This window comes from Quercus robur, chromosome 10, assembly GCF_932294415.1.
Source record: "Quercus robur chromosome 10, dhQueRobu3.1, whole genome shotgun sequence".
NCBI lineage: Eukaryota > Viridiplantae > Streptophyta > Magnoliopsida > Fagales > Fagaceae > Quercus > Quercus robur.
Window position 1 is genome coordinate 52833725 of NC_065543.1, and position 21377 is coordinate 52855101.

Genomic DNA, 21377 nt, shown 5'->3' on the forward strand with positions numbered 1-21377 from the left:
AGAGCCGAGAGAGTAGAGAACTGCGGAGGAATGGGGCCGAAGAGTTGGTTAGAGGCGACGGTGAGGTTCGAAAGGAAGCGGAGGTGGGCGAGGTCAGGGGAGAGAGAGCCGGAGAGGTTGAGACCGGAGAGGTCAAGAGATGTCATGTGATGGTGAATGGTTTCTTTGTTTTGATTTCAGGGGAATCGTTCCCCTTAAATGTGTTTTTTTTTTTTTTTTTTTTTTTTTTTTTTTTTTTTTTTTTTTCAGATTTTTTTCTTTAAATTCTGAAATTTATTTAAAAAAAAAAAAACAAAACGATGTAGTTTTGGCTCAATTAACGACAACCCCTGATTGAGTTCTAACAGAATCCTGCATAAAAAAATTCTGAAATTTATTAAAAAAAAAAAAAACAAAACGATGTAGTTTTGGCTCAATTAACGACAACCCCTGATTGAGTTCTAACAGAATCCTGCATTAAAAAAAATTGAAAGTTAGAGAACTAAAATGGCAAAGTTAGAGGACTAAAATAAAAAAGATTGAAAATTAGAGGGTTAATTTTACATTTTTACCTAATAACTATAACAACACGACTGCATTGATAATGGAGGACCATATTCTTTTCAAGTACGTTGCTAAATTACATTAATTCATAAGGCTAATGTGGTTGGTTCACAGCCATCATGTACACATGCTAACAAATCCCTGTAGTCCCTTGAAATAGATGTAGTCCCTTGAAATGGGGAATTGATCATTTAGCCACCATTAAGGAATTGACAATGGGGAGTAACTAATTTTTTTTTTTTCCAATTCCTTAAAAAAATTTGTAAGAATAATTTAATAGTTATAACAAGTGAGTGAAGATTTGAATTTTAAATGTCTTTCTTGGAAACATCAAAAAGTGCCTACCAATTGAGAACAAGGCCTATGGCTAGCTCATATGAAGCAATGATAATATATAATAATAATAATAATAAATAAGAAAGAAAGATTTCTGAGCTTTGGGCCATCAATACATAGGTTAGAATGAATATTTTCCATCATACATACCATAATCTATTGCAACTACGAAAAAATTCACTTTTCCTTAGGAATGAGATTTTTATCAAATTGAAAATTTCCCAATATTTTCTATAGAAAAAATCATCCTCTCTCCATTTAAAATGAGTCCATTTCATTGTTCAGTTAAATTTACAAAATCAAGAGGTGTACCCTATCTCATGTCATTTGAAATTAGTATATACACTATTAGATATGAGGAATACAAATCTTTTGTACCATTTTTTGTGTTCCACTTTATGTTCCACCAATCACAACTTGTTATGTATTTGTTTAACTTTCCTTATAAAATAGCCAAAATATAAAATGGAAAAAAATAAACACATGACATGTTATGATTGATGGAACATAAAGTCGAACACAAAATGTGGTACAGATGATTTGTATTCAGATACAAGAGGCAAAATCTTAACTACAAATTTCCATGTCAAAGAAAAGCAAAGATGGATAATATAAACTCATAACTGAAGTTCATAACTTCGTGTTTATTTTGAAGTAGTAATACTAAAACTGCATTGATAATGGAGGACCATTTTATTTTCAAGTACAAAGCTGAATTATATTAACTCATGTAGCTAATGTGGTTGGTTCACAGCCATCATGTACACATGCTAACACATCCCTGTAGTCCCTTGAAATGGTGAAGGAATCATATACCTCACCATCACTGCTCCTTTTGTATTCAAAGAGAAGGGATGAGTGGTTGAATGCAGTGAGTTTGCCAAAACCAAAGTCAGAAACTTTGGTATAAATACTCCAATTGGTTTTTAATTGTGGATCTGAATTTAACCGATACCCTCCTGCTCCTACAACTATATGGATTGTTCCATTCACCGTGCCTGAATAGTGAGTTTTTTCTGTATTCACACAGCGATTCTGGATAACACACATAAACACTAAGTGAGTTAGAAATAAAACGATAGCCAAGTGATCAGATGTTCATGTGACACTAAGAATGAGTATGACATATATGGCTAAAAAGATACTTAACAACTGGTCATTTAATTTGACATGTCTAGCTATAATGCTATTGGCAACTTATCCTTTAATTGAATTAAGCATTTGGCAATATTTACAATCAATGATGCTTCATATGTGATACCAAAATATACTTGGTATGCTGTAACAAGCAATAAATTGTACACTTAGAGGGAGTTTGGATTCGAATTATAAGTGGTTGCGTTTGCATTTTCTGACTTTTTTTTTTTTTTGGTTCCAGCCGCACTATTTGACCAAGTCAACCATGAACAGTGCACGGATGCACTGTTCACGGACCAACAAATTCCACTTTCCAATTACTTTTTCATTAAAAATGGGTCCCACAATACTATTTACACATTTAAAAATTATTTTGTTATAGTGTTTCTAGTTTTCAGTTTCAGTAAAATAAGTTTTATCCAAACAGACCCTTGATACCAAATCAATCTTTTCTCAAAAAAAAAAAAAAAAAAACCAATTCAATCATTAATTCTAGCAATTAATTTTTGGCTAAAATACAAAATTGACCTTCTAAGTTTTTTCATATTTCATTTCAGTCCTCTAATTTTGCTTTCATTCATTTCAGTTCTCTAACTTTCAAGTTTACTCAATTAAGGTTTTTCCATCCATTTTTGTTATATGTTATGGTTAATTTTTCAATTTTTAAGATTTATCTTCAAATTTTTTAATTAAAAAATTCAATTAATGGTTGAAAAATATTTTCCAAATTTTTTTTTTCAAAAAATTTTAACAAAAGTTTAATGAAAGACCTTAATTGAATAAATCTGAAATTTAGATGATTGAAATGAATGAAAGCAAAATTAGAATACTGAAATGAAATCTTAAGAAACTAAGAGGGTCAGTTTTGCATTTTAGCCTTAATTTTTCTACTCTATCGTAGTGGTAACGTCATCCACTTGTATCCAACTCTTTCTCTTTTTTTTTACTATTCTACTCTTTATTAATTTTCCACCTTTGTCACAGTTCCTCCAAAATTTCCTCCTCTTTTTTTACATTTTGTATCTCTCCACTACTCTCTACCTTACTATTACTCTTCATCCCTTCCTCTTTCTTTTAATTTGGTTCTTCTTCTCCCCATATTCTTATTATAAACTAGTTGAGTTCTCACACGACGTGCAGTACAACTTATTATTAGTTTTTTCCAATATTTTGATAAGTTTTACAAAAAATCTTGTAACTTAACTGATTAACACCTCAATTTCCAATAGAAACATTCAGGATGTAGACCCCCACCCCCAACTATCAATTTATAAAAAAGATATTTCAATAAATTTCATTGTAAAAAATTGTAATCTTTAGTTATTTTATATATAGACAAAATAGAAATACACTAAGAGTAGCATAGTGATTTGATCATTCTATATATATGTGTGTGTGTGTGTTTACAAATTGAAAATTGCACGATATAATAGCTAATATAGATAGGCATGTTTCATGCCTACCAAAAAATGCATATATCCTTCGATTATTTTTTTTACATTCTTGATTGTGTGTTACAAAAAAAAATTTCCCCTTTATGTTGGACATGGTTTCAATTGTTGCAAAAACAATTAAATTTGAGTAAAAATATCATATTTCAAATCAATTGTTTCTCACATAAAAAAACCAATTTTTTCTCATATAAATCTTAGAAAAATGATATTAAAATTTTATTATGCTTAAAATAATTAATATATAAAAAAAAAAAACATATTTATTATATTAGTAGTCTTTCTAATTACATAGAATACAAACTAAAGTGTTAGTTCCACACACACACACATAGGCGTGCACACCCACACAAAGGAGTTAGGAAATTTAAAGGATTAAGATTAGTTTTAGTGAATTTACAAATATTTAATTTTTTTATGGCTCTTATGACAATTGTTGTCAAAGCAACTAAACATGAGTAAGAATGTTATATTCAAAATTTATTATTATTATTCCAACTAAAAATTATTTTCTTTATAGAGTTTATAAAAATAATCATATAAATTCATTTAATATAAATAATTAATGCACAATAATAGATAATTAATATATGTATTTACTCTATTGGTTAATTCAATGAACTAATACTTTAATATAAATGCAAACTTTGTTGAAATAGAAAACTAAATAAAGATAACTTCAAGGAATGTGCCCATATGACACAACCTTATACTCTCCAACATAAGGTCTTTGCTTATATATATATATATATATATATATATATATGTTGTTCTATCTCCCATTCAATTCATATTTTTCCCACACAAAAAATGATTCTCTCTCTCTCTCTCTGACATCGGCTAGTATCAGTAAGTAGCTCATAACTACCACCCTGAGCTTAGATGCCAACATTGTCAGCACTTTGAAAGCGGTTAAGGAATATATTATTGCAATTCATAGGTAGGATATAGTACTGCAAAATTTAAGCATGTGTAACATCATTATTTTATTGTTTTGTTTAATAATTTGATGGTTAAAGGGTAAGAAATCTTCATTCCTGTTATCCATACCTGGTAAATGGGGCATGTTCTTTCATAATTATGAACATGACCATAGAATGCAATGTCCACTTTGTACTTCTGCCAGAGCTTTTGCAAGCTCTCCCTTCCCATAGACTCCCCATATGAGCCATCCTTCCAATAACTGGAGGAATAACCAAGAACACGATGAGCTGCAAAAATCAACCATGGTTGTTTCTGCCTATTAGCTCATGCAAGACATTTCTCTATAAATTTGTACTGTTCAGAGCCCTCCCTCCAATCATGTTCACTATCAGCTATACAGAAGTGGAACATGCCATAATCCGTTGAATACCTGTAGAGATTGATAAATTACAATTTGTCCCAAAAGCTAAAGCTGGTAAGAAATTGTGAATTGAATCTTTTAACCATTATTCTAACACTCTGCTCATGTGTGGGTTTAGACTTCCCCTAAATAAGTATTGCCCAACACGTGGGGTTTTTTGACCTTTTATAGGAGGCAGAGCATAGATAGAGTTAGAATTTAGGCACCTATTTTGATACCATGATAAACTATCACTTGTCCCGAAAACTTATTTGGATGGGGAATATCATTTAGTTATTATTCTAATAGAGATTATCAATTAACTACATTTTCAAATAGCAAGCATAGAGTAATCAACTGGAACTAGACTGCTTGCACAATGTTTGGCACACGTAGAAAATTCCTGTAGCCATTAACCCTGCTTTTCTTTTGCATAGGTATGTGCCACTAATTTAAGTTCAACACTAAAGTACTCAACCCTTGAGTACCAACACTCACTGTTTTATCTTTCATATCTCTTTCTTGTAGTATCACCTCTAATATCTCAGAGAGAACTAATATTACATACCAAAATTGATTTACAGAAGAGTTCGCATTACTTACCAAAACTTAGCTCTATTCTCAGCAGGAACATAAAACATGGTCTCAGCAAGCACACCACATTCACCACCAGAATCATTGGTTTCAAAGAAGGAGCCTGTCCCTGGTACATCACGTTCATGATTGCCACTGCAGGAATACTACACATCAATAAGATAGCACAAAATTATGCTTAAAACATAATACATGTGAAGGAACAAGGATATTGCAAGCATGCTAACCTTGCAATCATATATGGTATAGTTGATGCAATGGGCTCAACCTGTGATGTGAACTGGTCCCACTGCGAGATATATCCATTTGCATATGTGATATCTCCAATGTGAAAAAGTATGTCAATGTTGTCCAAATCTTTGATGAGTTGATCTGTGGTATTAAGTGACCCTGGCTGATAACTTTTGTCCTCATTTGAGTCATTTGACCCATCCCGTTCAGCCTAAAACATGTGGACCAAATATAAATTTCACTTTTTACAAATGCTAAAAGAGTGTAATATGTACCTGACAGGCTATATGGAACAATTAAATGTCATGTAACCACACATTTAGTGATGTAAACTGCCTTTATTGTCCATTCAACATTCTTTATGCAGTTGATTTTTTTTTTTTTTTTTTTGTTGGATATGAGATAGAAATTCTACTCTAGCCTAATCTAAGTATATATGTGTGTGAAACTCCCTCCTAGAAAATTAAACCTCGGTCCTTTCCCCCCACACGGCCACATCCCAGAAGCACTTATACTTGTAAAATGACCATCGCACCAAAGGTGTGCGATGGTTATGTAGTTGATACTTAATAGCAAATACGAGAGGGAATACACATTATAATGTGAGAAATGGAGAAACCATGAATCTTTCCAAGATCTATTGACACTGAAGGAAAATGAACCACTAGTAAGAAGAGATTTAGAGAAGCCGCTATAGTACAATTTTTTTTTTCCCTTCCATGCTTTTACACTAAATTTCTTAATTATAGATTTTAAACTCATCAAATACTGGTAGTTATATTTAGTTTCACTCATGAATTGAGTATTGAAGAATTTACAATGCATAGTTTGGAAGATGCTGCTTGATGCATGTTGTTAACCTTTGATATTAAAAATCTGATGGAAGAGCAGATAAATTTATTAACTTCTATTACAACTATCAAGAGAAATGCTTTAATAATTCTTTTGATAACCAGAAATCATAATTAATACCTTTCCCATGTCACCAAATATTACAACACGCTGTAATGAGTCCTGCCCTGGATATGGTGATGACTTAAAATAATAAGACTTGCTCCAGATGTAGGAACCATTAAATAACCTATGGCCTAGCTTGTATGTGTATCTGAATAAACAATCATCATCAGAGAGGCTAAAAAACAATGATCTAAGCACTTCTATGATATAAAGTTTGTTAGTTAAAGTGCTTACAGTGAGTTTGGCCACAAATCTTTTAAGAAGCTTGTATGAATGTAACCAGGATCACGCCAACCAATTGTTCTAGCTGGTGGACCTGCAGAATGCAGAGTCCAACTTCATTAGTACTATGGCTTACAATTCTCATATTCTTGGGTGAATAGTTTTCCAGCTCAGGTCCACGGTGAGTTGCAGAAGCTTCAACTAATTTTTTAATAGTTTTCAAGTTCTTTTTATTAAGTAAAAGTTTGATACTTTATATTTAGTTTCGGAGTTTCTTTATTTGTTTTGTTGAATATAATGCCAAGGCATACTGAACTCATTCACTAAATCACCAAAATGCCAATTAGACAGGCAAGGTGAAGAAGCAAAGCTTTTCTTAAGAACAATGGGTTACATTGATGATTAAAATCACCATAGTAACTTAATAAGAAGAGGACATAGATCATACCACACATGGCTTCACGATGAAAAGTCAACGTTCCAGCTGGTGATTGAGTTTGAGATTCTCCCTTAAAACCCCACTCAACAAAAGGCACAGCATCAATAATGTTATAGCCGCTTGTCCAGGTTACTGCCATCTGCATAATAGCATAACAGTATTTTAGAAAGATGCGAGTGCATATATACATACATCTGGTAAAACAAATTATTGAAAACATTGTTCCTTTATGTTAAAGTATTTTGACTTCTTGCAGATTAAAAGGAAAAAGAATTTTATAATATCAGTATGACCACTTTATTTTGACTCCTCAAAAGGACTTTCCTTCCAAAAAGTAATGCTTGGGTGTTAAGTGCTAACACCATTAGATTATTGTTTCAAAAAGTTAGCTAGGCTTTGAGGATAAATATCCAGATGTCCATGAAAAGAAAAAACATAATGAACTTACTTCATTCCAAGACTTCCCTTGAGAGAGGCGAGGATAAACTGGTGCTTTTGGATTTGCAAAAGTTACAGTATTTGAAACTGCCAATAGTTTTGGCTGCAATACAGGAATACAAACTTAGTCTACACTTGAAGTGTCCTCAGCTTTTCTGAATGATTAGGCTTGAGAATTAAAAGAAGTAATTGCACCAAGACAATACCAGCATCTATGTGAGAACTAATATATTTTAAACATAAGAAGCTTTGAACTATAAGAATAGAATTGAGTACAACTCAATAAATAAATAAAAGAGAAAGACAGTGACTTACATGTGACAAACCACCTGAGAATAATGCAATTGAGAAATCTGCCCTCTGATTAATCAGTCGAAATTTTAAAGATGCTTTCCCTGTCTTCATATACTCAGCATTGGAATCATTGGCAAACTTATACTGAAAATGAAACACAATCATTATGAAATTAGTTAGATAGATGGGTTAAATTCAAATGGTTCATAATTAACTTGAATTCAACATTGGATTGATTGCAATGATGCATAATTGCATACCTTTATTGGAGCTGTGCATAGATGTGGAGCCTCTTGTCCTGGGAAAACAACAGGTGGGCAGGTAGATGAGCTGCCATTATAGGATGACTTCTTTAGTACATAGGCTCTAAAATATAGATTAAAAAAAATCCTACAACATGCAGCTATCAACAATGATGTGCATGACAATGTTTTATATAATCATTCAGAAATTATTGTTAATTGATGCACTAATAAGAATTACAACTTTTGTTTAGTAGTATTTTTGTAAATTTTAGTCTTAGATGCAGTCAAACCGAGTAAAACAAACCAGAAAGGAAATTCAAAATATCCGCCAATGCAATTATTACTTGAACTTTGCAGGCGAAAAAACTGCAACCCAATCATCTTCTGAGGGGTCAGGGCATTCAAGTTCCACTGTTATCCATTGAAAATCTTCCCCCTGCATATAAACCCATCAGATATTACTAATTCCCTATAACATCAATTATTTAGACCACAGAGATTTTGCTTTGGGGAAACATATGATCCAGCTACTCATATAGATGTCACTATATGGTTACATATAGACATATGATTACCAATAGACATCAACACCTAATGAAGAACCGGCAAGAGTCTCTTGAACAGTTGGGACCTGCTTATAAGCTATACCTCAACTCAATATATAATTATAGAGAAGAGACTCTTGACTGATAGCTAATAGGCACGAATCAGATGAAACTGATCAGGTTCACTTCCAATTACACATCTTCGAGTTTAAGTTCTACACAACCCCAAAACAAAATGATATACATGAAAGTGTTTATAATTAATAAATGTAGTCTATCACATAAATCTAGCTTTGTATTTCTACAGACCATAATATATAGATTTGCTAACAGAGCCATGGAGGGGGCGGACAGTTTGAAATTACACAGATGTATCGCCACTATACATTCATGCTAAAAAAAAGATGAATTACCAACATAGTAACATGAGATAGTACCCCTTTAAACCAGCAAGCAATTCAATTAATAACAATTTCATTCTTTTAGAAACCTTTTTGTATATATTTTTTTAAATGAACTATTCTTTTTAACATGGGCAAAACACGTTGTTGGTCCCCAAGCTAGAAAAGGTTTGAGTCTCTTAGGGACAGCTTGATACATTTGGGAGCCTAAGGCAAAAATTGATTATCTTGTTTTAGATACAAAATTACAACTAATTAACATAAACTACGTAGAATTTTTCTTTTTTTAGAAATTTCATACACAGATTAAATTTGACAAAATTTTTCATACTTTTGATGTGGCAGATTAATAGTGGTAAGTAAAAGAGTGATACTAGTGGTAGACTTAGATGAGAATTAGTAAAAGTTTGCTAACTAAACTCTTATTATTATTATTATTATTATTTTAGTGCAATATTCACAATGTTTTTTACAATAAATCCTAGGTTTTAAGTTGTTTTTTGTTTTCAATTTGAAAATATCACTATAATTCTTTTTTGCCATCAATAACAGGCTATAACAACTTGCAGGTACTTAGCATTAGTGGTAAAAGTATTGTGAAAAATACTATAAATGTTGTATTTTTCTCTATTTTTTATTTGTTTTCCATCTAGTAAAAAAATATTATTTTATTTATTAATTATAAATTAAAACTTGGGGGCCTTTTTTTTAACTTGGGGACTTAGGCAAGCGCATCTCTTACTCTACCATTCAGCCGGCCTGCTTAGATGACATGACCAAACTAAAAATTAACATGTTATTATTTCATTGGACACATTAAGGACTAAAAACAATTACTTTAAGTTTGTAAAGGGCTAAAAAAAAAACGTTCATTTTAAGTTATTAAGGACTAAAAGCTATCTCTTAAACTTCAATGACCAGAATCCCTCATGAGTTTAAAGGAATAGTCTATTTTGACCTTTTAATATTTTACCCTTGAATCGAGACTGAGATGATAAGCTTAAAAAGTGCTCTTTAGTTAAGTCAGTGCTAAAAATTCTTGGTTCCCAATCTTTTCTGAAAGAACTAAACAATTGGACTTAAAGAATCAATCCAACTCTCTCAAAAGAAATCAAAACTCAATACTACTGTTCCATCAAAGCCAACTCAAAAAACAACATAAGAGAATGAACGTGAACAAAAAATACAATCTCTGTTACCTTGGTGCCAAGAAGGACTGGTTCAGCTTTGAGGGAAGCATTAACGTGAAATGCAAAGAGGGCCCTGTGGATGGCAATCTTGGACAGTGGCTGCAAATCATCTATACCATCACCATGCACTACAACACAATGCACTAGTAATAGCAATATCAAGGAAACTTTCAGGGACAGAAAGCTCTCCATTGTTTATGTGACCAAGCTATCAAGTGGCTTTATCTTTATATAATAGGCCATGTAGAGTCTCTCCCTCTCTTAAATAATCAATAAGTAAATTCTACGAAGGTTCTAGCTAATGGGGGCGCCTTAAGAAAGTTTTAACACCTCTTTTATCAGAAATATAAAATAAATAAATAAATAAATAAATTTAAAAAAAAAAAACAAAAAACAAAAAATCAGTTATTTTTACCAATGCCGGCATCTGTTAACTTTTCTATTAAACAAATTTCTATGTTGAAATTTCTGGGTGGCTTCGAAGTATAAATGAGTCAACTGATGTTGTGTCTTTCAGGGAGAAAAGCTGTTCATAGTCTGTGTGACCAAGTAGCCCAAATCTCAGAATTTAACAATGAAGTCTCAGCCATCATTTTCAACAGTTTGGTGTATTCTTTCAAGTGCCTTAATGTAATAGGCCATGTAATCTCTCTCCCTCTCTTAAATTCAACGAATTGGTATGTTGAAATTTCTGGGTGGCTTCAAACTATAAATGAGTCAACTGATGTTGTGTCTTTCAGGGAGAAAAAGCTGTTCATAGTCTGTGTGACCAAGTAGCCCAAACCTCAGAATTTAACAATGAAGTCTCAGCCCTCATTTTCAACAGTTTGGTGTATTCTATCAAGTGCCTTAATGTAATAGGCCATGTAATCTCTCTCCCTCTCTTAAATTCAACGAATTGGTATGTTGAAATTTCTGGGTGGCTTCTAACTTTAAATGAGACAACTGATGCTTTATCTTTTTTCATGCAAAAGACAGAATTAATAAAACAGATGCTAGTATTTCTTGACTTTAGCTTTTGTACCTAGATATTTTTGAGCGCGTCCTTGACTTTTACGCAACAAAGATCACCAAGTATTACTTGGATAATTGGAGCAACCAGGGATATGAGGAGTCAACAGTTTGCTCATGTAAGGGAGTTGACATTCAAGGGCGTTTTGGTAAATTGCGTTTTGTATTTTAGGGGCAGAGAAGGAAAAAAATAATTAGACCATTTCTCGATTTAGCAATGATACCAAACTGCTGGATGACTGCCCCAAGAGGGGTGGCCCAGTTGATGTGAGATCCCGCATGCTAGGGTGAGGTCTATGGCATCCTGGTCACAGTAACTATGACTTAATCCAACATTACCTAGCGGAGGGTGCCTTTATCAGGTCACGCCCTGGGGTGTAAGCCACATATGGTCGCATCCGGCCTCCTTTTTTATTAACCAAAAAAAAAAAAAAAAAACTACTGGATGACTAGAGAAGCCAAGTAAGTAGGATTAAAATTCCACAAAAGCATTGCCACCACAATAGAACTTGAGTTTACCGTTATCGAATTTTTTTCATTAAACTCAAGTTCACTAACCCATGAAAGCATTGCCACCATAATAGAATTCGAGAGTTTATCAAACTCAGCCTCCATTTGGATACCAAAGAAAAATGAAAATTATTTCACTATTCAACTTATTTTTGGTACTATTCATGAACCCCACTGCACTTTTTAGTATTATTCATGACCCCACTTGTAGGGTGAGGTCTATGGCATCCCAGTCACAGTAACTATGACTCAATCCAACATTACCTAGCGGGGGGTGCCTTTATCAGGTCATGCCTTGGGGTGTAAGCCACATATGGTCGCACCCACCCTCCTTTTTTATTAACCAAAAAAAAAAAAAAAAAAAACTACTGGATGACTAGAGAAGCCAAGTAAGTAGGATTAAAATTCCACAAAAGCATTGCCACCACAATAGAACTTGAGTTTACCGTTATCGAATTTTTTTCACTAAACTTAAGTTCACTAACCCATGAAAGCATTGCCACCATAATAGAATTCGAGAGTTTATCAAACTCAGCCTCCATTTGGATACCAAAGAAAAATGAAAATTATTTCACTATTCAACTTATTTTTGGTACTATTCATGAGCCTCACTGCACTTTTTGGTATTATTCATGACCCCACTATACTATTTCAGCTAACTTTTACCTTTATCTACAGTACTTTCATTAATAAGTTTTAAGTTTTAGCAAAATAAGCGATATCAAAACAGACCCTCAGTTTTTTCACTAAACTTAAGTTCACTAAACAGTCAGTGAAATAATGTTAAATCGCAAAAATTATTCACACTCTACTACCCTCTCTCTCTTTCTCTCTCTCTCTCTCTCGTTATGCTTTATAAGTGCTTCAGCTGCTTTCCAAGTAAACAATGTGGGACTTGAGCAATGGCGGAGCTAGGATTTGAGTTGGGGGGGGGGGGGGGGGAGGGGGCAAAATTTATATATGATATATGCACTTACACAAATTTATGTGAATATATAATATTTGAGACCAATTTGAAAAATTAAAAGCTATTCATTTAAATACTAAGTGATATTTAATGCAATTATACCCCAAAAAAAAAAAAAAAAAACACTACAAACAAAACAAGCTTATTCATAATATTGTATTTGTCTATTGAGATATTTCTAACATGAGTGATCTATTTAAAAAAAAAAAAATTAGAGCCAAAAATCAAGTTATGAGTGAAACTATTAGTAGTTAGATAGATACTGAGTGCAATATATGTGAATTTCTATTATTTTAGTTAATGCGTTCTTATAAAATGTTCAAATTATAATATGGTATGAACAAACTAAAAAAATTTCAGTGCAAGGCATGCTAGTGGAGGACTTAAGATTCCTCAATGATTCATTTAGAAATTATGCTCTCTTTCAAGATCAAAGAAACAAAGTGGCATTGAAAAAACCCAAAAACAGAAAGTACGCAGGGGTATTTAATAACTAAAGGTATTTTTTGGGTGGGCCGGGGGGGCCACTACCCCCACTTGACTCTGCCCCTGGACTTGAGCCCCGAGGGTTACCACTTTGTTAGACACATTAGGGACTAAAAGTGATGCTTACAAATTCCTAAGGGGGTAAAAAATAGTTTATTGAGTGCAATATATGTGAATTTCTATTATTTTAGTTAATGTGTTCCCATAAAATGTTCAAATTATAATATAATAGGAACAAATTAAAAAAATTCCAGTGCAAGGCATGCTAGTGGAGGACTTAAGATTCCTCAATAATTCATTTAGAATTTATGCTCTCTTTCAAGATCAAATAAACAAAGTGACATTTAAAAAACCCAAAAACAAAAAGTACGCAAGGGTATTTAATAACTAAAGGTATTTTTTTGGATGGGCCAAGGGGGGCATTGCCCCCCCCCCCCCCCCCCCCCCTCCTCTGCCCTTGGACTTGAGCCTCGAGGGTTACCACTTTGTTAGACACATTAGGGACTAAAAGCGATACTTACAATTTCCTAAGGGGTAAAAAAAAGTTTACTTTAAGTTATTAAGGACTAAAAAGCAATCTCTTAAACTTCAGTGACCAAAAGTTTTAAAGTTTAAAGGAATAGTCTTTTACCCTTGAAGTTGGTTCTTGAATCGAGACTGAGAGACGATACACTTAGTAAGTTCTCATTAGTTAAGTCGGTGCTAAAAAAATTCTTGTTTCCCAATCTTTTCTTAAACAAACAAACATTTGGAACTTAAAGAATCAATCCAACTGACTCGAAATAACTCAAAACTCTTTACCACTGTACCATCAAAGCCAACTCAAAAAACAACATAAGAGAGAACGTGAACAAAAATACAATTTGTGTTACCTTGGTTCCAAGGACTGGTTCAGCTCTGAGGGAAGCATTAACGTGAAGAGCAAAGAGGGCCCTGTGGATGGCAATCTTGGACAGTGGCTGCACATCATGTATACAATCACCATGCACTACAACACAATGCACTAGTAATAGCAATATGAAGGAAACTTTCAGGCACAGAAAGCTCTCCATGGTTTCTGTGACCAAGCAGTACTACAAACCTCAGAATTTAACAATAAAGTATCAGCCAGGATATTCAGCAGTTTGGAATATTCTATCAAGTGCCTTATTAATGTAATAGGCCATGTAGTCTCTCTCCCTCACTGAAATAATCAAAAAGTAAATTAAAGGAAAGTTCTAGTTAACAGGTGCCTTAAGACATTTGCTAATGGACTAACTTAAAGAAAGTTTTAATACCATTTTTATAAGAAATATAAAAGGCTGTCAAAAAAATCAATTATTTTTACTAAAACCCCTACGACATTTGCTATCTTTTTCTATTAAATGAATTGGTTTGTTGAAATTTGTGGGTGGGTTCAAACTATAAATGAGACAGAGGCGACGGCACGTTCAGGCTTAAGTAGTCACAGGATCATCCTGACTTGGGAAATTTTTTATTATATATATAATAATTTAAAATTTTTATATTTGCCCACCCTTTGAACAAAGGTTGTGACCACCCTGAAATTCTCCTCCTCCTTCTTCGTTCTACGTTTTCTCTACAATTCTTTTCAGATTTTCTAATTCTTGAATCTTGAGTTTTCTGCCCACTTCAACTTTATTGCCTAGGTTTTGTCAGCCTTCACATGACAAGTGCGTGACTAGTACAAGTAGTATTTCAAAGGAAGCTGAAATTCAGATTTTTTATATTGACTTTAAGCCTCCTGCCTCCACGTTATCATCTTCTTTTCTTTTCTTTTTTTTAATTCAGCTTAAGTCTATTTTTTTTCCTTTTTTTTTTTTCTTTTTTTTTCTTTCTTTCATTATTAAATACATTTTAATCTTATTATATTTTTAAAAATTGATTGTTAATTTGTTTTTTGGGCTTAAAGATTGACATACTAATTGAAATATGACTTATAAATTTAAGCCCTTTAATAATTTATACGAGTTTTAATCAATATTATACATATACATGTTTATAATAATGGTAACTTCGTAATAATATGTCGAAATAGAATAGTACCAAAATATTTTGTTCTAATGGACAAACTAAAACAGGAGCCTTGAGTCTGCTTTGGGGAATTGGGGTAATGTACTAGCTGACTAGTGGTAGTAAAGTAAGTAAACAAATAATTATAAAAGAAAAAAAAATTAAACCAAGCAATTGTAAGGCAATGGGGTGAGGCATTGTATTTACTAGTTTAGACTTTACATGGCGGTAATGGGGTGTGTGCTGGACTGTTAACGGTCAATAAAAAAAAAAAATGATACAACTAAACAACAAAAATTTATGTTGGATTATATTGTTAATAGAATCATGCTATGGACATAATAATAATTAATATTTTTATTATATCAAGAAATAATATTTCAATTGAACTTATAGTCTATTATTTATTTTTTTTGCTAATATTATAGACAAATATTTGATACAAAAATCATGTACCCAAGATTCATCTCATACCCAAAATATTATAGACAAATATTTTTTTTGTTATCAATATATAAAATTTTCTTTTTATTAAATTGTTTAATTTAAGTTTTTAAAAGATCACCGTGAAAAAATTTTCTGGATCCGCTATTGAGATGAGACAACTGATGTTGTGTCTTTCAGGGACAAAAGGCTGTTTAGGGTTTGTGTGACCAGGCAGCCCAAACCTCAAAATTTAACAATGAAGTCTCAGCCATCATATTCAGCAGTTTGGTATATTCTATCAAGTGCCTTAATGCAATAGGCCATGTAGTCTCTCTCAGTCTCTCTCTCTTAAAATAATCAATAAGTAAATTCAACGAATTGGTATGTTGAAATTTCCGGGTGGCTTCGTACTATAGATAAGAGTAAGACAACTGTTGTTGTGTCTTTTTTTTTTTTTTTTTTTTTTTTTTTAAATGTCTTCCTGCAAAAGACAGAAAGAACAAAACAGATATTAGTATTTCTTGATTGTGACTTTAAATTAAAAATAAAATAAAACTTTTGGATCATTTCACAAAAATTGTGGTTTCAGTATTTTCTAATTTTTTATATTTTCTAATTTTCTCTGTAACGTTCCTAAAGGAAAATTGCATCACTTTCGTTTTGCTTTATAAAAGCTTCAGCTGCTTTCCAAATAAACGATGTGGTACTCGATCCTCGAGATATTGCACCTCATGCGCTAAGGTTATACGAGTGGGTAGCACACTGCTCAAGATTTTTGTGGGTTGGAACTTGGTACTTAACACACAAACTTGTTTTTTTTTTTTTCAAAAAATTTTAAAATCCAATCACATAGTAACATTTATGTAAAATGAATTAAATAAATACAAATTTTTTTGTAAAATACAATGTTGATGAGTATGCATTAAACTCTAAATCGAAGTGTTAAATTTCTTGAGCTATCATCTTTATGATACTGTCCATTTCTCTTATGTAAGAAACTTATTCAAATCCCCTCATTACTTTTTCTAAGCCCAAAATAAAAAAATAAAAAAACAAAAAGACAATAATTCGTGGTAAAATACAATGTTAATGAGCATGCATAAAACTCTAAATCGAAGTCTTAAATTTCTTGAGCTGTCATCTAATCTTTATGATATTGTCCATTTCTCTTATGTCAAAAACCTATTCAAATCCCCTCGTTACTTGCTCTAAGCCCAAAATAAAAACAAAAACAAAAAGACAATAATTGTGGAATGAGACCTGAAACATAGGTACATAACGTTTGGTTCTTCAGACGAATCAACTCCAGATATTAAACCTTGGGCACCTCATTAAATTGATGGTATGCGTTCATATTACTTGTGGAATGGGATCAATTTGGCAGTTGAGCGGATCGCTATGAGATTTGATTGTTCATCAGCTCATGTTACAACATATCTCTAGGCTGTAAATAAATATTCCTAGTTACCTTGGCAGACAAATACAGCCTTATATTAGAATCAAATTAATCCATACTAGGACCCTAAAGCAAATGTGAAACCAAAACTAGTACATTAAAATTAATACAACTTGGAGCTTGGAAGCATGCTGGCTAAGAAACAATATATACTCATCCTAGTATTACATGGAAAATTTTGCCAACAACTTGTCCTGCTTGTATCCATCAATGGAAGTAATGAACCAAACTTGAAGTGAATTTCTTAAGGCATTTTTGTACAAATTACAAGCAACTATTATCCCCCCAATCAGTTATGAAATGGAAAAGGGAATACCTATAAGCAGGACAGAACTTCCCTAAACCTTTTGAGGTGCATTGGAGAGAAAGAGAACATCTTTTGGTACAGAGGAATCAGTATGGCACTTCTGAGTTTGCATAGGCAGAGATTTGCAGTTTCAAGATTCTTCATTATTTTCCATCTTGTTGCTTTGGGAATATTGGGGAAAGCAGCTTCTCCAACTCCACCAAACTGAAATCCAATTAACATTATTAGTAAGCACGCTGCATCTAGCAATATGTACAATAAGAAATTCTGCTACATAAGATGCAATTTATTAAGAAAAACTTCATAAGCAACGTACATCTCATATTTGAGATACGCCTCCTTTCTTTTCGTCAAGAATGCATCACCATCTTTAGGTAGATTAATTATAGCATTGCCTGCAAAATAGAGAGAAAGAAAAGGAAAATGTAAGAGAGGGGTGCATTGGAAATTATTAAGTCAGGTAACATATATTGTACACTAGAAAAATCGTAAGTTTGTAAACATACTTAGGAAAAAATGGCAACAAGAATTTTAATATGTGGTTTTGCATCCGTTAAGTTTGGGAATGTTTGTCACAGCAAGATGTAGATGATCTGATTAGTATGTAATGATTGGAGAAAACTTTGGCTGGTTAATCCAATCAATTAATTGATGGTTGTGTCTGATGGTCCTAATTATTATCCTGCATGTACTCTAACTGCGAAATTGAATGAAAGTATGATAGGATAAGATAAAACTCCTTTAGACAATGCTCTTTTTTAGTGTAACATCCAACTGCAACGTAAAGCACTGCAAAAGGTGCCAAGGTATATCGAAAAGAGGTGAAAACACACACACACACACAAGTTGTTGCCATAAACAGGATTCATGGAGGCACGTTTGACATCCCACGATAACATAATTACTGCATTGTATTTACACAACATTTATAATGAGTGGATTCATGCTTCTTACAGAATTGAGCTTAAAAAATTTCCTTTTGTAAGGGTCACCTCGAAGAACTCTTAGATGGCATTTCAAAACTTTCTGCTACTTTATCCCCCTCCCTTTTCTTTTTGCAGAGGATGGACTTGAAAGCAAGCAGTCATTCCATTTGTATTAGACATCCAACCATATTTTAAAACAATAGGAAAAGCACCATAAATGAGACATACTTTGAAGCTCTTCTGGTTGTTTCATGATCACGGTTCTGCGAACCTTTAAAGAAGTTTCTTTGTTTTGCTGCTGCTGCAAACCCTGTTCAAGCAGATCAGTGGCATTAACAAATTGTGGTTCAGTAATAGATGCACAACAGTCAAGTAAAATATTAACTATAAGTAAATAGTAGCAGACATCAATCTTCTAAGTTCGAATTTATAGAAGCAGCCCATATTTCCCAATTTATTAGTAATAACTCATTGAGACCACAAACACAATAAGGAGAAAAAGTAAAAGGCAAAAATCAGTCTTATAAGCATGAGAAGCAGGATGCATGTATCTAATAAACATTAGTGTGTTAAACTCTAAATAACATAAGAACATTCCATAACTTTCAAGTAGATAGGCCAGTAACAATTCCCAGGATAATGAGAGTTAATAGGAAAAAGTATTTTATACCATTTTCCTTTCCTTCCTCTTCAATATCTTTATATGGCACTTTTTGATGTAGTGCATCAAATGATATCGAGTATGCCTGGAGCACAACTGTTCTTGGATGTCAGGATTTGCACTAAGCCAATCTGAAATTTCTTTTGACTTCACCACCTCCTCTTGATCCAAAGATTCTAACCAAGAATAAACTGGTCTCCATTGATCAGTACGCTGAAATCGATATGGCGGATTTTCAAGATCAAACTGGCTAACTTCTTTTTCCTGCCATAAAAAGGTTGGCAAGCAATATTGTTATAATAATAAAACAAATTTCCCCTGCTAATTGTATGTGTTACTAATATGAAAACATTTGTTTTATGACAACGAGACAAAGCAAAAAAGGAAAGCAGAAACCCTTTAAAAAAACATTGTTTACCAAAAAGTAAGAGACTAAGAAAAAGAAAGATATCAGATACGTAAGATAACACAGACAAAATCCTAAAAATAAAAGGGAGAAGAACAAGGACCTTCAAACAAATCACATACAAGCCTCAGCACAACCATTACATGCAATACTTATTAATGACTAACTATATTTGTTTCCATACTAATATATATCTTTATTAATTCACTGAATTTGCAAAGCTAAAAAATAAGGACAAAACCAGGTAAGTGACATTTGAGTAGGTTTTGAATCCACAACATTACCATTCACCCTTTCTTATGGGGGGGAGTAGGTGACATTTGAGCTAGAGCTCATTGTTCCCAACCTCCACCCACATCACTCTTACTCTTACCAATTCCTATGTTGTACCTATTTTATCATAAAGCCTACTGATGTTATTAACTTAGGACAAAACTCAGGTACAGTTCCTTAAAATACTATACTTTACGTTCTCCGCTTAAATTCAACCACGTAGCTACACTAACAAATACATCAAAAATGATAATTATATTCAACCATGTGCCTCATTGGTTGATTGGCCAATGCAACCACATAGCTACATTCAACTTGACAACCTAAGGTACAACACCTAAGAAATTGGACACACTGAGAACACTTATACATACATGTCCTCATTATGTTGAAAAAAAAAAACTATATTGAAAAAAGAATTCCTTTAATTTTAGATAATTTTTTAAAGATTTAATAGTTGTAATTTATTTTGAAAACTTACAAATAAACATAAAATATACCTAAAAATACATATTGTTAAGTAATTGTGATATCCCCACTGTTTTATGTCCTAATTTTTCAAGAATTAACTTGTTCGCCGTGTCTCGTGTCCGAGTTCAGTGTCCACATTTTCCTTCCTAGTTCATATATAGGCCTTAAAATTGTTAACACAAACATATTGCAAGCACTTCTAGTGATGCCAATTGCATAAAATTATTGCAAGTATTGTGCTTCAATCAAACTCTTAAGGATTTAAGAATGTAAAACAAGACAGTAAATTTAACCAAATTCAAATTTCTTTAAAAAATTGGGAGTACTTTTTGTACCTACCTGAGTGGGGAGTCTCATTTTCTGAATGGAAATGAGTCTCTGACAGACATCAGAGCGAGGCATCGATCTGATTCCTTCGGGAAGAGAGTGGTGGTTGGAGTCGATCCAAGCTTCGACCTCGTCCATGGACACAGCTTTGGCCTCGGGGAACGAGAGGAGCCAAGCGCGAGCCATGGTTTCCCATTCCTGAGTTTGCTGCTGCTCGCTCTGCTCGCTAGGGTTTTGATCGGAGGAGGGCGGTGGTTCGACGACGACTCCATGATCTTCGTCTAGGGTTTGTTCGCTGGAGTTCGACATTATCGTTGCGTTGTTGTTGTGCCGCGAAAAGAAGAACAAGAAGAAAGATCGTTTTTTTTTTTACTGAAATGCTTGTAGTTAGTAATTACTGTTGTTGCTGTCGAAGGTGTGAAAGTAAAATTTTGTTTTTATTGTATCAAAAAAAAAAAAATTGTTCTTATTTATACCTATTGCGTCGAATGTTTCGCATTAGTAACTGAAAATCTCGTTGTTACATAATGTATTCGTAACAATAGTTCAAAATAAGTTTTATTTTTAAAAAAAAAAATTGTGTCTTGTGGTTTTAAAAACTGGACCGGACTGGACCAGACCAGCAATTTCAATTGGTTTAACGGGAACCGGACCTTAATTTGGTCTAGTAATCATCAAAAAAATGAAATTAAAGAAAAAGCAAGAAAAACTAAAAATTGCAGGTTCATTCGGGAACCGGTGTAGTTAAACCTATTCTTGTAATTGAATGGGAAAAAATGCCTTGTGCCAT

At 33.0% G+C, this 21377-nt stretch overlaps 1 protein-coding gene and 1 pseudogene across 1 annotated transcript; both read right to left on the minus strand.

Moving 5' to 3' along the window:
* Positions 1-1446: 1446 nt before the first annotated feature.
* On the minus strand, positions 1447-10653 carry LOC126702356 (probable inactive purple acid phosphatase 27; annotated as a pseudogene).
* A 6576-nt stretch (positions 10654-17229) lies between these two features.
* On the minus strand, positions 17230-21017 carry LOC126702360 (uncharacterized). The gene is made up of 5 exons (XM_050401054.1): positions 20600-21017; positions 19120-19374; positions 18678-18759; positions 17840-17918; positions 17230-17727 (listed from the first exon to the last, which is right to left on the minus strand). The coding sequence occupies exons 1-5, from the start codon at positions 20894-20896 to the stop codon at positions 17667-17669; spliced, it is 774 nt and encodes a 257-aa protein (XP_050257011.1). The 5' UTR covers positions 20897-21017; the 3' UTR covers positions 17230-17666.
* Positions 21018-21377: the final 360 nt, after the last annotated feature.

Bases quoted from the DNA above. Each gene is read 5' to 3' on its own strand.
- LOC126702360 (XM_050401054.1), bottom strand. From the start codon at position 20,896: ATGTCGAACTCCAGCGAACAAACCCTAGACGAAGATCATGGAGTCGTC. The intron at 19,375-20,599 runs GTAGGTACAAAA...TTTTTATGGCAG, and splicing joins AAATGAGACTCCCCACTCAG to GAAAAAGAAGTTAGCCAGTT. The intron at 18,760-19,119 runs GTATAAAATACT...CTGCTTGAACAG, and splicing joins AGAGGAAGGAAAGGAAAATG to GGTTTGCAGCAGCAGCAAAA.